The following is a 19,900-nucleotide window of genomic DNA, read 5'->3' as shown; positions in this document are numbered from 1 at the left end:
CAGATGATGCAGTGTTTGAAGCTGGGTGCTTTATCCCGGACCACAGCTAGCACGCAGATGAATGTTCAGAGCTCTCGCTCACATGCCATTTTTACCATCCACTTGTGTCAAACCAGAATGTGTCCCCAAATAGATGCTGTGAGTTACTAGTTCTGATTTCTTTCTTTAAAAAATATATTTTATTGATTTTTTACAGAGAGGGAGGGAGAGGAAGAGAGAGCTAGAAACATCGATGAGAGAGAAACATCGATCGGCTGCCTCCTGCACACCCCCGACTGGAGATGTGCCCGCAACCAAGGCACATGCACTTGACCAGAATCGAACCCGGGACCCTTCAGTCCTCAGGCCGATGCTCTATCCACTGAGCCAAACCAGTTAGGGCACTAGTTCTGATTTCTTAAACTTTCAGTCATCTTTTCCCTAAAATCACATAAATCCCAGGAGAAGAGTACATTTGAACCACATTTAGTTTGTTTAATTATTTCCTTTCCCAATGAGATGTCTCTGGTCCTGTTAAAGCTGAAGCCGGATAACTGTGTAAGGTTTGAAGTAAACATTTGGATATGTGTCTACGGCAGCCGGAAGCAAGCTGCGGCCATGTGGTGATGGAGGCAGTCACCCGAGATGCCTTGCTTTTGAGGACTGTGTGCTATAGGGGTTCTTTTATTAATATCAGCAGCATCTTAGTTCATAACACCTGCGTTCTGACTGTCAAGTTTCTTTCTGACTTTGTTGTAAGCGTCTAATGCCAGCCGACATTTTTACATTTATGATTATTTGGCTCTATGCCTCTGTGTGCGTGCGTGTGTGCATGTCTGCGTATGTGTGTATATGTGTGTGTGTGTGTGTGTGTGTGTGTGTGTGTGTGTGTGTGTGTGGAAAGGGGTTAGAAGATATTTAGTGTCACTTTAATAAAAATATTTTCAATTATTGTCCTCAATTGCAGGAAAATGCTACTGATAACAAGGTGATTTCTGAATCATCGCAGATGAATGAATTTGAAACCCTGACTGCAAAGTTCCATTTTGTTGATCTGGCAGGATCAGAAAGACTGAAGCGAACTGGAGCCACAGGCGAGAGGGCAAAAGAAGGCATTTCCATCAACTGTGGACTCGTAAGACTAAGACTGAGGCTGTGTGCTGAGAATACATCAGAGATGTTCCATTTTTCTTTTCTCTTTTGTAATACTTAATACCCAAGTGGAAAGTCTTCATGCACTAAGTTGAGAAATGAGAGTTACAATAAACTCGTAAGCTTAGGCATAATGCACTGAATTTTGATCTCCTCATGATTTTTTAGTCTTTCACATTTCAAATTCTCTTCATGTATGTAAATTTAGTTGGATTAATATTTATGATATGTTCAGAAAATAGTATATACTGTTGAAGGGAGTTACAAAATTCCACATTTAAAAACATTTCATCAGTATCAACATTTAATTTTTATTATGGCACAGGATGACTTTCAAAGTAACATTTTTTGCTCACATTTTGTGACAGTCACTTTATTTTGGGAATTATAATCAAAGTTTTTTAGGAGATTTTTTCAAAATGAGAACTTCTTAGATGTTAATAGGAATTAACTTTAATACCCTGCCACCTAGTGGTGCTTTTTATTGGAAAACACCTTGTGTTTATTAGCGTAAAGTTTCTGTTATATGCAAGGAAAGGAGAGGAGGAAAGGAAAGGGGCCTTCTGGCACGCCCCCTACTGGGGATGGAGCCTGCAACCCCGGCACGTGCCCTGACTGGGAATCAACCATCAACGGGCAATCTTTTGATGCATGGGATGACGCTCAACGACTGAGCCACACTGGCCAGGGTTGGAAGAAAAAATGTTTAGAGTAACTTTTTGTGTAATAAATCTTTTCTTCTTAGTGACTTCATTGTAAAATTGAACATTTGTTCCTACATAAATGTAATGACATACTTCTGTGATGCTCACAGCATCAGGGCAAGTGTTTTCAGCTTTGCTTCCCTCCCTAGAGCTGGGGCCTCCAATCACATGTCCCTATTTTGCCGTTGCCCAATATTTGCTCCTGGATGATGACAACCCTTCTGTGGGGGAATTGACAATTGAGGCTGATTAGACAGAGCCAGACCTCCCAACTCCGTCTTGATACCCATCTTGATGCTCCCATCATATGGTTGGATTTTGTGTTTAAGGGAGTGACCTGGGTCCTGAATTTTGTGTTTTGTTCTGAATTTTTTAGGAGATAAAATAATGGTGGTATTTACATTTGTTCTATCAGGAAAAGACAAAAGCCACTGGTCTGTTTTCTGGTTAGGCTATTGAAGCATGTTCAGCCATATCTGGTCAAGTTTCAGTGCGGCCAGTAGTTCAAACTGTAGCCTCTCTGGGAGAGAGGGGCAAGGAGACAGTGTGATGTGGATGCCATGCTCCGTTGGCCCTAACAAAGACATGGGTAGAGATGTTTGCATCACTGAAGGGAAGTGTGACCCACATTTAGGCTAATGCTTATGCTGTGGGGGCTAGTTCAGTGACAGCAAGAAAGGCAGTAGGGGTGGCAGGAGGAGTGACTAAAGAGTTCTGTGATTTGACATACTTCCTTTCAATATTGGATGCTTAGCTCGTAGAGTCATTGTATTTCTAAAGACAGCCGTACTTACATTAGGAATACCTTTTTCAGAGGAATCATAGTGATATGTTTATATTGGTTAAAGGAGCATTTGTTTCCCCACAGGTAGCTGTATTTCAACAAGATACTGTTATGAAACTGTTGAACTACTTAAACGTTTTATGTCTTCATTGAGTGGAGGAGAAGAATTTGCAACATGAATTGACAGTTTTCTGGGGACACAACCTGATGGTCTGATAGTTCTAGGGATGGTTAAAAGTCACCAATCTTTATTTATTTCTAAAGAAAATTTCTGAATAGAAGTTTAAGTATTTGTGAATTATGAATATATAGAATACTAAATTTTGAGTCAGTTTTAGTCAAATTTCATGTCAGTTTTTAATAGTTAATAAGGAAAACTTTGAGGTTTAGGTCATACTTCAAAATATAAATGTAAAAAAAACCACACAAACCCAGACCTGAATGTTTTCAATTCTGTCCTGTCTCCATACTATTCTCTATAAGCCTTGGTTATTTAAAAGTGTTATAATTAGTACATTTTTATCATTTTCCTGTCTTTCTCTTTTAGTTGGCACTTGGCAATGTAATAAGTGCATTGGGAGACAAGAGCAAGAGGGCCACCCATGTCCCCTACAGAGACTCTAAGCTGACAAGACTGCTCCAGGATTCCCTCGGAGGTAACAGGTATGCATACGTGATTATCAGTATTTGTGAATTTCAGTTATCCATTATTATTAATGTAAGTTTGTAAAGCAACTTATGAAAACTGGTTTTATTATAAAGCAAATTGATAGGATGAGGAACTAATAATTATTAACTACCTAAAATGTGTGAGGCTTTCTGTGTTGTTCTGCACATAGTCCTTACAACCTCCCTTGAACTAGGTATTATTATTCCTATTTTGTAGATAAGAAAATTGAAATTCAGAGAGTCATTGATTCACAGTCACTTAGCTTGTAAATGAAGTCCATAGCACGTGCTCTTTCTACTTTATCATTGTTTCTGCTTCAGTGCTTGTCACGTAGCATATGCCTAATACAATTTTGTTGGAAAACAAATGCTGTCTAAGTAAACACAAAGTAATCTAAATATGCTTTATACTATTTTACAAAGTCTCCTAAAAATTAAACTTTTTTTTTGCATGTGGAAAAACTTTTAAAAATGTCAGTTGAATGAAATATAGGGTATTTGCTGTTTATGAACTTTGTCAGCATCACTGATATTCCCTCCCTTTTCATATTTTGAATTATTCTGATATTTCATCAGCTAAACACATTATTTTGTAATGCATTCCTTTTTATAAACATCAACACATTGGCTTTATGAGTAGAAACATTTTTGGCATTTAAATTCAAACAGTACAATTCAGCAAGTTATAGATAGCCGTTACATTTTTATTTATTCTTTTACAGTTAACAGAGTCTATTTCAGTGTTTTCAAGCTAAAGAATCTCAGCTTCTCCTCATCCATTTCCTTACTAGCTGGTAACTCTTCAAACAAGAAGACCTCTTTAGCGAGCATCAATTCCTGCTTAAAATTCTAAGACTGAACTCAACTTAAAAACATTGCACTTTGTATAAGCTTTGGGGAATAGAAGACCTTCATTTTGTGACATTAGTATAAATTATCTCAAAAGAAAAATTAGATCAAAGATATTTTTGGACACAAGCTGCATATATTTTTATGCACAATCTGGTGACTTTTATTTTTAAAAGTGAAGCTGGATTTTATATATGTATAAAGTTATAACAAGATTATAGCAAAAATTCTGAAAAGTGCAGAAAAATATAAAGCATGAGAAAAATCAGTTATATTTCTATTACTTACAAGTAACTACTGTTAACATTGCAGTGCCTTTCCTCCCTAATGTATAATATAATATGGTATATGATATAATAATATATGATATATAACATAATAATATAAATGGTATGGTTTCGTTTAAGACAGATATGTGGCTTTATGTAAACTTTAAAAGGAAACAACTTTAATGTTTCCTTTTGAGCTTTTCATAAACACAACCATTTTTGAATATGTAACTTTTGGATTTTATTTAATGACCATTTCCCTGTATAATAGATCTTGCACCTCTCATTCTTGACTTTCTCCATTCTCCTTAAGCACTTGATCCCAATGCTTTTCAAGGACAAGTTCTTTTCCTCTTCCACCCCAAATTTGTGGCGGGTTAATATTGTGCATGACTGTACTCAGCTTGCTCCATTTGTGACTTACTATGTGAATTCAGAAACACTGGAACTGATCTATACTCTATTCAGTGAGTTCATTGATTATAGCAATCTCAAAGGTTGCAAAATTTTAAGACACTTATTTTTCATTTCTATACTTATTATGAACTGTTTTCAAATAGTTTGCAGACTGGCATTGGACTGGGGTCTATACTTTGAGTATTCCTGTTCTCTAAACAGTGTCTATAACCATTACTCTTACTTGATTACCTTATCTTCTTCATCAAAAGAGAGCTAGAGGTGCATGAATTATCTTAACTTTCAGATGTCCAATAAATAAAAATTATGTGCACATGACATACTCCACAAACAATTATTAATGGCCTAGTATGTTCCAAATATTGTGCTATGCAAAATATACTGATAAATAAAAGTTGATGATTCTTGACCCCTAGAGTTTAGGGTGTAAGAGCTGGCATCTATAAAATTTCAAAATAATAATAATAATATAACCAATAAAAAAGAGATATGCAAGGGGTATGAGGAAGCAGAGAGAAAAAGTACAGTCAGATGAGGGTTGGATTCTTGGATGAGATGATACCTGAGTTGAGCCTTGAATAATAATAAGAGTGAGGATAAATAAGGATGAGCAACAGTCAATAAAGGGAAAAAGATGGGTGGAATGGGAGGTCTTTTAAAAGGGTTACTAGCATGCTGTGTTGAAATTATTGGGGGAAGGCAGAAGGCCAGAGTGGAAGCAGGAGACTAGGAGGTGACTGATTGGAATTGATGGGCATGAATTCCCTCCTGGGGTGGGTAAATTCGCTCTTTCGGCGTCAGTGCCCATTAGAATGTCCTTGTCTGTTTCATTGACAGACATAATAGCTGGGGCATACTAAGCATTTTACTGTTCTATTCTTTGGTTGGTAAAGCAATTCATCATTACAGTAGAGTAATGTTTCCCATCTCTCCTGTGTAATCTGGCCTGCACTTTGACCAATCAATCACAAATGATGTTTCTTATAGCATATGGATATACTATACCAGGGGTCCTCAAACTTTTTAAACAGGGGGCCAGCTCACTGTCCCTCAGACCGTTGGAGGGCCGGACTATAGTTTAAAAAAACTATGAACAAATTCCTGTGCACACTGCGCATATCTTATTTTGAAGTAAAAAAACAAAACGGGAACAAATACAACATTTGTATTTGCATGTGGCCCGCGGGCCGTAGTTTGAGGACCCCTGTACTATATACTTGTTCAGGTGATAGGATTTCAGTGCGAAATTTTTGCTGACAACAAAAATCAGGTTACAAGTGATTAAATAAAAAGAAAAAAGTTTAAATCCTCAAATATTAAGTAGATAATGAAAGAAATGATTTTTGAATTTCAATTTGGAACATAGGTAGATTAAGTTTTAGAATTATTCTGTGTGCATTGCCTCAACTCTTTTTTTTGTAAAGAGGTGAGAAATAAATATATGTACTTATTATACTTTCTCAAAACATTGTGGGTCAAAGAAGGATAATATAAATTCATTTTCTTTAAGATAGTCGTAAAGCATAGGGGCTTTTACATTTGCTTTTATTTTTAAGTTATCAGTCTCAATATTTTGGTATCTCAACGAGAAGATATTATTCAAAAGGCAGGAATTTAAAAAGTGTTTTATTTGCTTTTATCTGTAAACCTAATTCTTCTTTGTCACTTTCAGCCAAACAATCATGATAGCATGCGTCAGCCCTTCAGACAGAGATTTTATGGAAACTTTAAATACCCTCAAATACGCCAATCGAGCTAGAAATATCAAGAACAAGGTGATGGTCAATCAGGACAGAGCTAGTCAGCAGATCAATGCACTCCGCAGTGAGATCACACGGCTTCAGATGGAGCTCATGGAGTACAAAACCGTAAGCTACTGGGTCTGACTTTGCATTTTGTGATACGTTTTGTGAACACAGCGATGCCTTTTGTGTTGCCTTGCACACGTGTTTCTCTGGAGCCTCCTGTCTGTCATGATAGTGGTCTCCTTCCTTTTGATGGTCGAATTCTCTAGTTTTCCTTGTGGGTAGCCTTTAATGATGGTTAGCCTATCTATCGACCTGTTTCAAAAGGCTTCCTATTTAATCAATCAATTTATTATTTTTTTTAAAGTTGATTTTAGAGAGGGAAGAAGGGGGAGAAACATCCATCGGTTGCCCCCTGAACAGGCCTGACTGCAACCGAGGCATTTGCCCGGACTGGGAATGGAACCCACAACCCCAAAGAACACTCCAACCAACTGAGCCACACCGGCCAGTGCTCAATCAGTTTCTTCAGTGACAGAACTGCCACGGAGGGGTGCTGTAGAGCAAAAGGATCGCTTGCCTTGAGGCTGTTGAGACAAAGGGCTCTTGGTTGTAGAACTGCGTAGTCCTGTGATAGCCTTAAACAAATCTCTTGTGTATTTAAGGCTCCTCAACCAACAGGGACATCTTTTTTCTTTTCTAGGGTAAAAGAATAATTGATGAGGAGGGAGTGGAAAGCATCAATGACATGTTTCATGAGAATGCTATGCTACAGACTGAGAATAACAACCTGCGTGTCAGAATTAAAGCCATGCAGGAGACGGTTGATGCCCTGAGGACCAGAATCACCCAGCTTGTCAGTGATCAGGCCAACCAGGTTCTTGCCAGAGCAGGTAAGCCTGTAGGGTGGGACGAGTAAGGGGTTCACCGCGGGAGAGCAGGGCACATTCTTTGTGTTTATTCATTATCTCGAGCATTTGAAGTAGTAATGTCAATCTGTGTACAACGAAGTAGAAATATACAATCCATGATGTTCAGTTAAATGCTTAATTTGTAAATAATACATTCTTACAGGAACAAGATGTGCCCTTTACTTTGCTATTTTATCTTGCTGTCTGCTTGTGTAGTGAAGGGTGGAAAATTGGCTATAGGACTTGTGTTTTAAAGCATTATTATTTTGTTTCTGTAACTTAGTGTTTTTCTCCCATTCTGTTTTGTTGAAGTTTTAATTTAAAGGAAATTCTGAACTTCATGTTTTATCTTGCAGGGGAAGGGAATGAGGAGATTAGTAATATGATTCACAGTTATATCAAAGAAATTGAAGATCTCAGGTACAGTTCATGGTCTGTAAGATTTAATGCACATTTTGGGGTTTTCAGTGCAGTAATATTGCTAGTTGTTGGGTTTGTTGTGTAGTCATTGTTCACGGTGATATTTCTGCCCTTTGGTCAGGTTAACTTTAGGGGAATAGGTATTTGCCTTTCCATAATGTCACTTCCCGAACAACTTTCCTTCCATCTCTTCCCATACTATGTCCCCATGTTATCTTCCTGCTCTGGTTGTCACACCCTCATGGGAACTTACCTAACCTGACACACAGGACAGGCATGTGGATGTGGTGACCTTTAGTGCCTTCCCTCACCATCATCATCAATGAGTCATCTCTAATTTTTTATTGTTATTGTTAATCCTCACCCAAGGATATTTATTCATTGATTTTTTTTATGATTTTGTTTTTTTTAGAGAGGGTGGAAAGGAGGGAGAGAGGTACATGCTCTTGATCAGAATCGAACCCGGGACCCTTTAATCTGCGGGCTGACCTCTATCCACTGAACCAAATTGGCTAGGGCTCATCTCTAATTTAAAAAAATCTCTGATCACTCCGGTTCCCTTTTGCTTTTCCAGCTACACCTTATGTGTGAATCATTGCATCCCTACCACTTTGCCTGCCTCTCTGGTACAGAGGCTCATTCATCATCACGTTTCACACACATGCTACAAATGCTCACTATACTATGTATCAGGCACCAGGCCATGGCTGAGCAAGTGACATAAACAAGGAGTTCCCAGTCTAGGTGGAGAACTTACATGTAAATGGACTGATAGAAATCAGTAAAAGGAATGTCATTGCCTGAGCCCAGGCTGCGGGAAAAGGGATTGAAAAGAAGGTCAGGGACACTAATCGTCTCTATAGTATGTTCAGGTTCCGTGGTTTGTCCTGATGGCTCAGCTACTTTCTCTTGCAGTAAAACCACGGTCAGCTCCATGGGGAGCATCTAAGTCGCTCGGATCTCATTTCTGTACACATTTGCAGAAAATAACCAAGCGGGAAATGTTTCACAGCTACCCTAACACGTCTCCATCTTGTATTTGTGTTCGCTTTCCCTTTCTCTTCCTCTGACTATTCTAGAGATTTTTTTTAACTTTAAAAAATATATTTTTTAATTGATTTCACAGAGGCAGGGAGAGGGAGAGAAAGATAGAAACTTCAGTGATGAGAGAGAATCACCAATTGGCTGCCTCCTATACGCCCTCTACTGGGGATGGAGCCCACAACCTGGGCATGTGCCCTGACTAGGCATCGAGCTGTGACCCCCCTCGTGCATAGGTCGATGTTCAACCACTGTGCCGTACTGGCTGGGCTATTCTAACAATTCTTAAACAGAGAAGAGTAATGTTTCCACTGTTCTTGCTTCTACTAGGCACATTGGATCCCTTAAGTGTTTCAAAAGCAAAAAACAAACAAATGAGCAGACATCTGATGTGGCAATAGAGTGACTCTATTAACTGTTACTTTTTTTCTGTAGACATGTCTCCAAGCTTTACCTTTTTGGCAGGGACCGTTGGGCCACTGGGTACTGGTTCTGGTCAGCCCCCAAGCTGGGCCTGCATTTCCATCCTGTGTTGGCAGTGCTCATTCCTGCCTACTGCCCAAAACGTGTCTTTCTTCACCCTGTAGCACCCATCTTATCCCCTGAGACACACCTGATATCTGCCTTTCAGTTCCTGGGGATTCTCCTCCTGCTCCTAGCCTGCTTTTCTTTCATTTCCTCGGCACCGGCCTACAATGAAGGCTGGTCCCCTGCTCTGGTTATTGTGCTCTGTTCCCTCTCTTCCACGCTGTTATTCTAGCCCAGGGGTCCGCACACTATGGCCCGCGGGCCACATGCAAATACAAATATTGTATTTGTTCCCATTTTGTTTTTTTACTCAAAATAAGATATGTGCAGTGTGCATAGGAATTTGTTCATAGTTTTTTTTTAAACTATAGTCCGGCCCTCCAAAGGTCTGAGGGACAGTGAACTGGCCCCCTGTTTAAAAAGTTTGAGGACCCCTGTTCTAAGGCCTTACCTAAGCTTGATCTCTCCATTGGACAAATGGCTTCACTAGTGGTACTATTTCCTAGAAGACTGATGCGGTCATTTCCACTCCTCCCAGTGACTGAAGCAGCATTAAATATCTTCCTTCTAGTTCTCGAGTTAGGACCATTCTTTGTTTTTTGTTAATCCTCACCTGAGGATGTTTTTTCCATTGAGTTTTAGAGAGAGTGGAAGGGAGTGGGAGAGACAGAGAGAGAGAGAGAAACATCGATGTGAGAGAGACACATGGATTGGCTCCCAGACCAGGTACCTGCCCTCAACCAGAATCAAACCCAGGACCTTTCAGTCTGGGAGCCAATGCGCTAACCACTGAGAAAACCGGCTAGGGCAAGACCATTCTTTAAGCCATTTAGCGAACAGAGATCAATCAGTGATCAAATCTTTCTTGGTGTAGGTGAGCAGCTTGTTCCACTTTCCCAACTTTTCTTTGATGGTTCTTTAATTAGGTGTGTCCCACTCCTGAGGAGTAGTCCTGTAGAGTCCCAGCACTGTAATTTACAACATAAACGTGATTTACACATGGGATAAGCATAAATGAGCTTTGGATTTAAATTGGATTCCTTGGTTTGAAACGTAAGCTGCTATTTCTTAAGAAGAGTGTGTCCTTGGGAAAGTTACCTAACATCTCTGAGCTTTAATTCATCTGTAAGAATGAGGTCATACCTGCTAGTTTCAAAGAGCTATTATGGGGCTCAAATAAAAGCACGGGATATAAAAGTTCTTAAATTCAAAAGTACTCTAAGGATCTGACATGTGATCATTTATGTCCAAGTCCGCACATTCTGCTTTTATTTACCAAACCCTGCTCCAATTCATACTTCTATCAAAAGTTGGTCTTAGGAAGACATTTATTCACAGCTTCTTAACACAAATTTATATATTGTCACTTGGAAATGTATATATTTCAAGTCCTATCATTCTAATTATAAAATAATGCCAGTTATCTTTTAATAACTTACATGTCATATTATTTTTGTGCAAAATAATAATAGTCACTAATTAATCAACTCTTATTTTGGTGGGATTTATATTTTTTGTAGAAATTTCTGAAAATATAAGACAGTATAAACAAAATTAAAACCACATTCCTACCATTTCTATAACTGAGGTTAACATTCGATGTATCTCTTCAATATTTTTTCAACATATGCTTTAGCAAATTGACATCAGGGTATATATATTGCTTTGCTATCTATTCTTTGAAATTTGACTAGCTATTATGAGCATTTAAAAAATGTTACTGTTTTTCTAACATGATTTTTGCATGGTTTTGTATAGTACTCTCTTCTGTTTTTAATTGATTTAACGAATCCTCTGTGTTAGATGATTATATTGTTAGCAACTTTTTGATAAAATAGTTATTTGTTAAATGCATTATCAGTCAGGTGAGTTTTAAATTCATTGTATCATTGATCCTCACAATAATTCTAGGGAAGTATATATTTTTCATCTCCATTTTACGGAGGAAACAGTGGAGGCTTTTAGAGATGAATGGTCCAAGATTTAGTGAATAACAGAGCTGAGAGGCAGGCCCTCAGCCAGCTCCTTCCCAGGGAAGTCTGGGTACTTCCTTTCATGCCTCACTGCTTAGTCTCCTGTTAAATGAAATGCAGGCAGCAACTAGTGGATGGGTGGGTGAGTGTGAAGGGAAAGAGGCTGTCTCTCTACAGCCCATGAAAAAGAAATCAGGTTCTGCTGATGTAGCATGGGATTTGTAGAGATGAGCCCTAAAGGTTTTAGCCTTAATCAGCACCAAGATTGAAGAAGCATTGACTATGCCCCTACCAAATGCAAACTTTCTATAAAGCCTAATATGCTAAGTGTCTGGTCATCCAATCGTTCGTTCAACCAATCAAAGCGTAATATGCTAATGATATGCTAAGGCCACTCAACCACTCGCTATGACATGCACTGACCAACAGGGGGCAGACACTCCGACCGGTAGGTTAGCTTGCTGCTGGGGTTCGGCTGATCAGGACTGAGAGAAACAGGCCGGACATGCCCTGGAACCCTCTCGCAATCTCTCCCTGGCTGGCCAACCGTCTGCATCCCTCCCCGGCCCCAATCGTGCACCAGTGGGGTCCCTCAGTTTGGCCTGCACCCTCTCGCAATCCAGGCTGAGTGACTGACCACCCCCCCCCCCCGAGTGCATGAATTTCGTGCACTGAGCCTCTAGTTTAAAATAAAAACACAAGTTGTCTGACTATTATATAAATCAGCCAATTAAAATACAGATCATTATTGACAGTTCATTTATTATATTTTCATTTATTATAAATATTCATCATTATGCACCCAATCTTTGTGATAGATATTGAAAATACAGAAAAGTATAAATTTTGACTTTGAGTTATTATAGTTAAGCTGAGTTTTTATACTTTGGTTGCCTTCTGTTTTTGTATTTTCTTGTCAATCCTTACCTGAGGATATTCTGTTCATTGATTTTTAGAAAGATTGTTTAGAGAGAGTGAAAAGTGAGGGAGAGAGAAACATTGATGTGAGAAAGACACATTGATTGGTTGACTCCCACACATGCCCCAACTGAGGCTGGGAGATTGAACCTGCAACCCAGGTATGTGCCATTGACTGGAAATCAAACCCACGACCTTTTGATGTGTAAGTCGATGATCTAACCACTTAGCATACCAGTCAGGACTTCAGTTGCCTTCTTATTTTAAAAGTGACATTATTATATTATGACTTTAAAATAATTTTGAAGTCACTTAACCTATAAGTTTGTACATAGCTATTTAACCAGTTAAAAATATTATAATTATTTTCTGCTCACATATGACACCAGATATATAATTAAATAATTTCATTAAAAATTAGTAGGACACTAACTTGAAACATATTCATTCATTTCTTTACACTCTATCTCTAGCCGGTTTCAACAGTGTCATGAATAATTTTGGTAGGTAATGAAAAAAACACTGAGCTGACTATGCCTTTGAGAGCTTTAATAGTTGCAAATAATTTAGCATTTTTCTCTGAAATATTTGTACTTATGGCAAAAATGCTTAGTATTACAGTTTTGAGGTAGAGTGTAGTAAGTAGCATTTTCTTTTTACAACCCTCTCTCAGTCACCTTTGCCAATTGTCCTTGGAAATGTATTATATTGAAGTAGAGAACTGTGTTCTTGATGGTTTCTATCAAATCAAAATAAAGGAACTGGCCTGGAGGACTCTCTGAATCTCTTTTAGTCTTAAATCCAGGATCATTCTGTAGTTTTGCATATTACTGACAGGACATTCATTATTCTCCTGTCATTAGTAGAATGACTTGAGCAAACAAAAGAATTCTTTCAATTATCAGACTCAGGTTTCCTTGGAGATATCATCTTTTCCCATGACATATTCAGGAGCCAGATGTCTCTCAGACAGTTAGGGGCAACTTTGACTAACTGTTCTTTGCAAAGATTTGGGAATGCTATTATAGCTTGATGAATGAGGAACTGAAAGGTTGGGAACCATGCTGCTTGCGTAGGTTAAGTTTAAAGGATGGCTTTGCAAAGCAAGGATAACTAATGCCTAGTGGCCAGAATGCAAGCAATCTAATTGCTCTTGGCACTTTTGAGCATGAAGAGTGTGATTTCAAATTTGTAATCATACAACCAGGGAATTAAAAAATATCCTACACATTAATGTTTGTGGACACAATTATTTAAAAATAAAACCTACCTTGTAGCAATGTTGAAAGACATTTTGGAAATATTTTTTTAGCATGCAAAACAACTCATTTAAAATGCCTATGTATTCCTGCTGTAGTCAACTTTGTGGAGGCAGAAAGTAGAATGGTGGCTGCCAGGGACTGGGAAGACAGGGGAATGAGGGGTTCGTGCTGCATGGGTACAGAGTTTCAGTTGGAGAAGATGAAGTTCTGGAGATAGATAATGACAGTGGTTGTAACAACAGTGTTAATATACTTGGTGGTGCAGAACTGGTTAGGGTGGAAAATTTTATGTGATGTATTTTTGCCACAATAAAAAATGTTTCCTATTTAAATATGTTTTTATTCACTAGGGCAAAATTATTAGAAAGTGAAGCGGTAAATGAGAACCTTCGGAAGAGCTTGACAAGAGCCACAGCAAGATCACCGTATTTCAGTGGACCATCATCTTTCTCTCCTGCTATACTCTCCTCAGACAAGGAGACCATCGAAATTATAGACCTAGCTAAGAAAGATTTAGAGAAGCTGAAAAGGAAAGAAAAGAAGAAGAAAAAAAGGTAGTGTTTTAAAATCACTGGTCTATGGATCCCTATTTTTTATTTATTTTTTTACTTTCCAGGACATTTTAATTTGTGATTGCAGTGAGTATACATTGTCTCATAAGTATATTAGTAAATAAAGTGCCATTTAAATTAGCTGACAATTATAATTATGCTTCTAATAGTTTATCTCTACTTGTATGTAAAAAAGTTAAATTATGATATTATGGTAATGAATTTTATTTAGACTACGACAAGGTAAAGTTACTATTAGAGACTATTTTATTATTTCTTCAGATAGCTGCTTTTGCATTCCATTCATCTTTCTTTTCTGCAAAGCTTGCTGTACCATTATGACTCAGTGTTTTCATTTTCCCCCCCATTTTCTAATGCAATTAAATAGTCTCATGGATACATTGTAGTTCCTGTCTAGATTAGTTTAACTAAAGGCTAAACTCATCCATCAGGCTGTCATTTAATATTATTTGGTTTCTTAAATATTTTCTTTCGGGCTTCCAATTTATTATGTGACAGTTATTTATTACCTAAATCTTCCAATAAGGAATTATTTACCTTTCACCACTGTTCTAGGTTTTCTTTTCCTTGCATCCTGATAATATTCCCTTCTGAAATCAACTGGGTGCAAAGAAGAGGAGAAAAATAAAAATTTGACCATTGGTAGTGTGTGCGTGGTTAAATACTCATAAATTCTTGACATGTTTGCATATGGATTCTATGGTGCAGTCAAATATATTTTGAACTTGCCAGTCAAAATAATTTTAAGCATTTTTGGCTAGATATTCAAAAGGAAGTACAGCTATCTTGTTTATCAAATGTTTGTTACAGGGGATGCACTTTGTAGAATTATTATTGACATATAGGCTACCTACTGCTTTGCTCAGTTTGTTTAGAAATTTATTTAGGCAACCAGCATTTCTTCCATGAAAAAAACAGTTAGTCAAAGTTATTGGAGGTAAAATTCTTCATATTAATTCTGCTTGTGTCCTTGAGTTAAACAGGAATTATTAAAATAATTAAAGCAAGGAGTTACACATCTGTAGTTAGAAGGCATTGCAGTTGAAGTTGCATTCTTAAGATACTGATGTCTTAGCAGGTGTTTTTCATGGAGGCTGATTATGGCAGCATTAAGAAATATATAATAATGCCCTAGCTGGTGTGGCTCAGTGGATAGATCATCAGCCTGCGGACTGAAGGGTCCCAGGTTCAATTCCAGTGAAGGGCACATGCCCTGACTATGGCTCATAACCCAGTAGGGGGTGTTCAGGAGGCAGCCAACCAATGATCTCTCTCATCATTGCTGTTTCTATCTCTCCCTCTCTCTTCCTCTCTGAAATCAATTAAAAAAAAAAAAAATATATATATATATAATGACTCCCTCTTATGCAGAGCAATTAATAATGATCATAGAATTATCAAAAACACTGTGACCCAACAAAATGAGACTTATGCACATGCCTTACAATTTACTTATAAAATCTAATTCTGTTGTTGGTCACAATGTCAAAGGTTATGATTTATTTTTAAAGGATTAGGTGGTTTGTGTTCATGAATAATAAGTACAACCATGGGTACATTTCTCAAGGTTCTCTTCTGTTCTTTTGAGTTAAATTTAGAAATGTTACTGTATCACCTGTTGGATATAAATAAATGAAAAGAGACAGGGATCCCAATAGAAACATAGGCTTTTTTGACATTCTTGTAGTGATCATAGATAATCCCAAATCAATACCTCTGATGCAGGTCATTTTTGTGACAACGCAGAGTTGTAAGCATTTTGACTGGTAAATAATATTAAAGGAAAAACATTTTATTATTAAGATTTGTCTCTGTTGCTTTACTATGGAACTCGTAACTACTTCAAGATAAAAGTTATTTAATAACTTCAGTGATTCTTTTAGATATAATAATTATTAAGGTAAAAATAATAGCAGATTTAATACTAGGAAGAACTCACCAAACAACTGGATTTAAACATAAAAATACAAGTGGGGGGGAAAAAGTTATTTCCTAACAAAAGTGGTATGATATTTAAAAAAATTTTTGAGGAGAAAAATAAGCCAGATAAATGGAGAGATATTATTTTAATCTGTGAAAAAAGGGGAAGATAGCTTAGAATTAGAACAACAAATGAATACTTACTAAAATTAATAACTCCTATAAGTGTTTTTCAAAATGCTTTATAAAGCATTTTCACACACATGTTAGTGTGTCTTTGTAGTGGGCACCCAGAAAAATTTTTCTTGTGTACCACAGACTGTATAACTGTAAAAGCCTTTGGAACCAGTTTATGGATTTCCTTTACCACAAATATAAATTTGTTAAATTTAATAGAATTTTTGTTGTTTGTGTTTTTTACCACACGATTCAAACATTGCTGTGGATTAAAAAATGAAAACCAGTACTATTTTACTAGGTTTGATAAAGATTTTGTTCACCATCAATAACTTTTAGCTATAGAACCAAATAACTTTTAGCTGCATGTAATCTTCCTATTTTTAAAATGCAGGTAAGCCCTCATTTTAGTCAAAGGGTTTGCTACAGGTTAAAACAAGTAATAAACAGAGATTTCCAGAAATGTTGAGAAGGACGTCAGGTTTACTGAAGTGAGTGACAGTCTTCAGTAGGAACTTGATGGAGGCGTTGATTGGATATGTTGATTTTGTTCGAGTTGAGTTACATGCCTCAGGTTTATTTTACTTATCAGAGAGACATTACAAAATTTGGGTTCTGCCTCAGTCTTACATATACAGTAAATTCAGTTAAAAATTGTTTGGAACTGGACTAATTTTTCTCCAGAAAGTGTTATAAATACATAGTGTCCAGGTTTCCTAACTCACACAAAATGATTTTTACCCATTTTATAGTGTGGCAAAAGCAAGTCAGAGGGAATAGGAAAAGACAAGAGGGGAAAGAAACTTTCACTTTCATGGGTGTAGCCAACCTTTGGCTGGGGAGGAGCTGGGGGGGTGGAAGGGGGAATGTGGATTTCTGCCTTAGTTGTTTTTTCTTATTCCCATCCACTGACTTTCTGTGTCCTCCTGCTGCCTCAATCCCTGCTTCCATTACACAGTCAGTTCTCATGTAAGTCTCCAAACGACTCCCAATTCAAAAATCATCTGTTTTCTTCTCATTTCTTTAAATTCATACTTGGGAGCGAAGCCAGCTGACAAAAGGAATCCATGCCAGTGGAAATGACTTATCACCAGTAAGTTTCTTTTCTAGGGATGTCTGTAATTTTGCAAGAGGAAACGTTAATCCAAACACTAGAATTCGGGGCAGCAACCCCATCAAGGAAAAAAACACACCCAGTCATGTAGGAAAGAATTGTTTTATTACCACCTTTTGGCTGAGAGCTCCCAAACCTGCCCGGGGCCCAACCTTTGGGTTCGCATAGCTGCTTTCTTCCCTCCCCACTGAATCCACACTTTCTTTAGAAGCTCCGTGTCTTTTAATTTACTTTGTTTTGTGCTGTTAGTTTTTGCTTTCAGTGGCTGCTCTGACATTGTAAGTGTTGGTAGGAAGAGCAGCAACTGGGCCATTTTTAGGTGAGCGGCATTTGTGTTCAAGGTAGACATCCTACGTCCCGTTTTACACGCAAGTTTCACCCTCTTCGGCATCAGAGTCTTTGTCAAAGCTACAACCAATAGTTGATATGTGGCGTTTTAAGGATTGCTCTTCTGCCTTTGGGTTGATCTGTAAAATAGGTGAAGATAGTAAGAAAATAAGGGCATATAAGAAAATAAGGGAGCCCTAGTCGGTTTGGCTCAGTGGATACAGTGTTGGCCTGTGGACATCCTGGGTTCGATTCCAGTCAAGGACACATGTCTGGGTTGCGGGCTCGATCCCCAGTAGGTAGGGGTTGTATAGGAGGCAGCCAATCAATGATTCTCTCTCATCATTGATGTTTCTATCTCTCTCCCTCTCCCTTCCTCTTTAAAATCAATAAAAACATACTCTAAAAAAGAAAAAGAAAAGAAAAGAAGGAAGAATAATTGAATAGACTATATTGCCTGCTTTTCAGTTACATAGACATTTTAGAATGGTTAATGAGATTTGTACCTGCCTCTCTGCCTGCCCCACCGCCCACTCATATAGAAATATTGTAATGGAACTAAATAAAATAAAATCGAAATTCCTTTAAGTTATGGAGAAGTGTCAGATTACTAGTTTATTCTCTGACCCTCCATTGCCTTTTTGAACTGTTGATTGCAAAGCTTTTCTAAAAAGGCAATTGGGAAGGCATCTAAAGTTTAACTCCTTCTTAGCTCATTTCATCCGTAGATTTTAAATATAACTCTCTTGTGTAAGGCAAACGAAAATTCTTCGTATTGCAAATAGAAAATTTGGTCTGTTTGCCAATGAACCCTATCTTTTGAGCCATTATAGCTCATTATCATCAGTATAAGCCTAGATTGGAAATGAAGTATTTTTGCATTTTTTATGTATATGGATAAAGAAAGTCTGTGATTCACACATTTATCCCCATGTTTTTGGATATCTAGCTTTAAATGACTTGCACTGTAAAAGAACCAAAAACTTCATTTACTCATCAGACTGTATTATATTTGCATTTCGTGGTGTCAGGTTGAAATTCTAGAAACACAGATTTCTTAGGCGATGGCTTTCCTTTTCTACTTTAGCCATCATACTGGACCTTTGAACCCTGGTGACTACCACTCTGTTGATGTATTTTTCTCAGAAAGATTGCTAGTCTATTCTTGTAATAGCAGTAATATAAGTATATAAGCAAAACAATCACAGGCCAAAGATCAAAAATCACATGTAAGCACCACGTATGTTACAAAATTAAAACGAGAACTGGCTTGGTAATTCATATCTAAGACTCAGTCTCCTTATTGTAAAATATTGATGACTCTGGAAGATACTTTTGGAATTCTGGGCAGAAGGGGGATGTATCAAAGTTGCTATATGCTTCTGCAGAGCCTAGTACATCTATCCTTTTGTCTACATGACAAATACTGGTATTCAGTACATTCCATTGAGTAAAGATGCCCAATTCTGCATATTCAATATTCTTTACATTTATTTCAAAGCCTTTAAGTACATACATATAGTTTTTTTTATAGTTTTCTTATTAAAATATAATCTTACTAATGGAAAGTACTACATTTCTCATTTTATTGCCACCTTTGCATTAGGCGTCCTTTTGTAGTTAGTTTTTAATAATTAGTACAGTGAGATTATGAGATTTAATTTTAATTAATAAAATTAAAATTTTTCACTAATATCATAACAATCATTCATTTGACCATAATACCATTTCATGTATAATTTTGAAATAGAATTTTTTTGGATGTAGTGATATTCACATGTAGTATATTAAAATAGAAAACAAGTTTTAAAAGTAGTATTCTAGTGTGTAGTATTAATGGTAATTTCATAATATGGTATAAAGGCATTACTTTTTGAAGTTTTTTAATGATGCCATAAAAAGTTCTTCTGTAAAGATTTAAAAGGCAGAGGATATCATTGAAAGTAGGCCTTTGTGGGAAACTGAGAAAATTGATTCATTTCAGATTTAAAAGAGCAATGGCATCGAAACACTCCTACTATTTATATAAATTGAGACTTTACATTTAATTGCTAAATAATTTCAACTGATAGTCTATATATTCTTCTTTGATATAATGCTGCTTGTTTTTCTACTTACTTTTTATTCTTACAAAATGTATTGCCTTTTTACTGTGTATTGTCCTTTGAT

General features: G+C 37.2%; 1 protein-coding gene across 15 annotated transcripts in view; it reads left to right on the top strand.

Moving 5' to 3' along the window:
* Nucleotides 1-19,900, top strand: part of KIF21A (kinesin family member 21A) — a 148,008-nt gene that overhangs the window by 81,196 nt on the left and 46,912 nt on the right. For all 15 annotated transcript variants that reach the window (XM_059682566.1, XM_059682565.1, XM_059682557.1 and 12 more), the window contains exons 5-11: nucleotides 4-138; nucleotides 947-1,114; nucleotides 3,167-3,282; nucleotides 6,496-6,691; nucleotides 7,272-7,461; nucleotides 7,836-7,899; nucleotides 13,972-14,175. In XM_059682566.1, coding sequence (XP_059538549.1) covers nucleotides 4-138; nucleotides 947-1,114; nucleotides 3,167-3,282; nucleotides 6,496-6,691; nucleotides 7,272-7,461; nucleotides 7,836-7,899; nucleotides 13,972-14,175 — 1,073 coding nt within the window. The remainder of the gene's footprint in view (nucleotides 1-3; nucleotides 139-946; nucleotides 1,115-3,166; nucleotides 3,283-6,495; nucleotides 6,692-7,271; nucleotides 7,462-7,835; nucleotides 7,900-13,971; nucleotides 14,176-19,900) is intronic.

The sequence above is a fragment of the Myotis daubentonii genome, chromosome 2, assembly GCF_963259705.1.
Source record: "Myotis daubentonii chromosome 2, mMyoDau2.1, whole genome shotgun sequence".
NCBI classification, from domain to species: Eukaryota; Metazoa; Chordata; class Mammalia; order Chiroptera; family Vespertilionidae; genus Myotis; species Myotis daubentonii.
The sequence above is the reverse complement of the archived record's forward strand: the minus strand, read 5'-3'. Positions and strand labels throughout refer to the sequence as shown.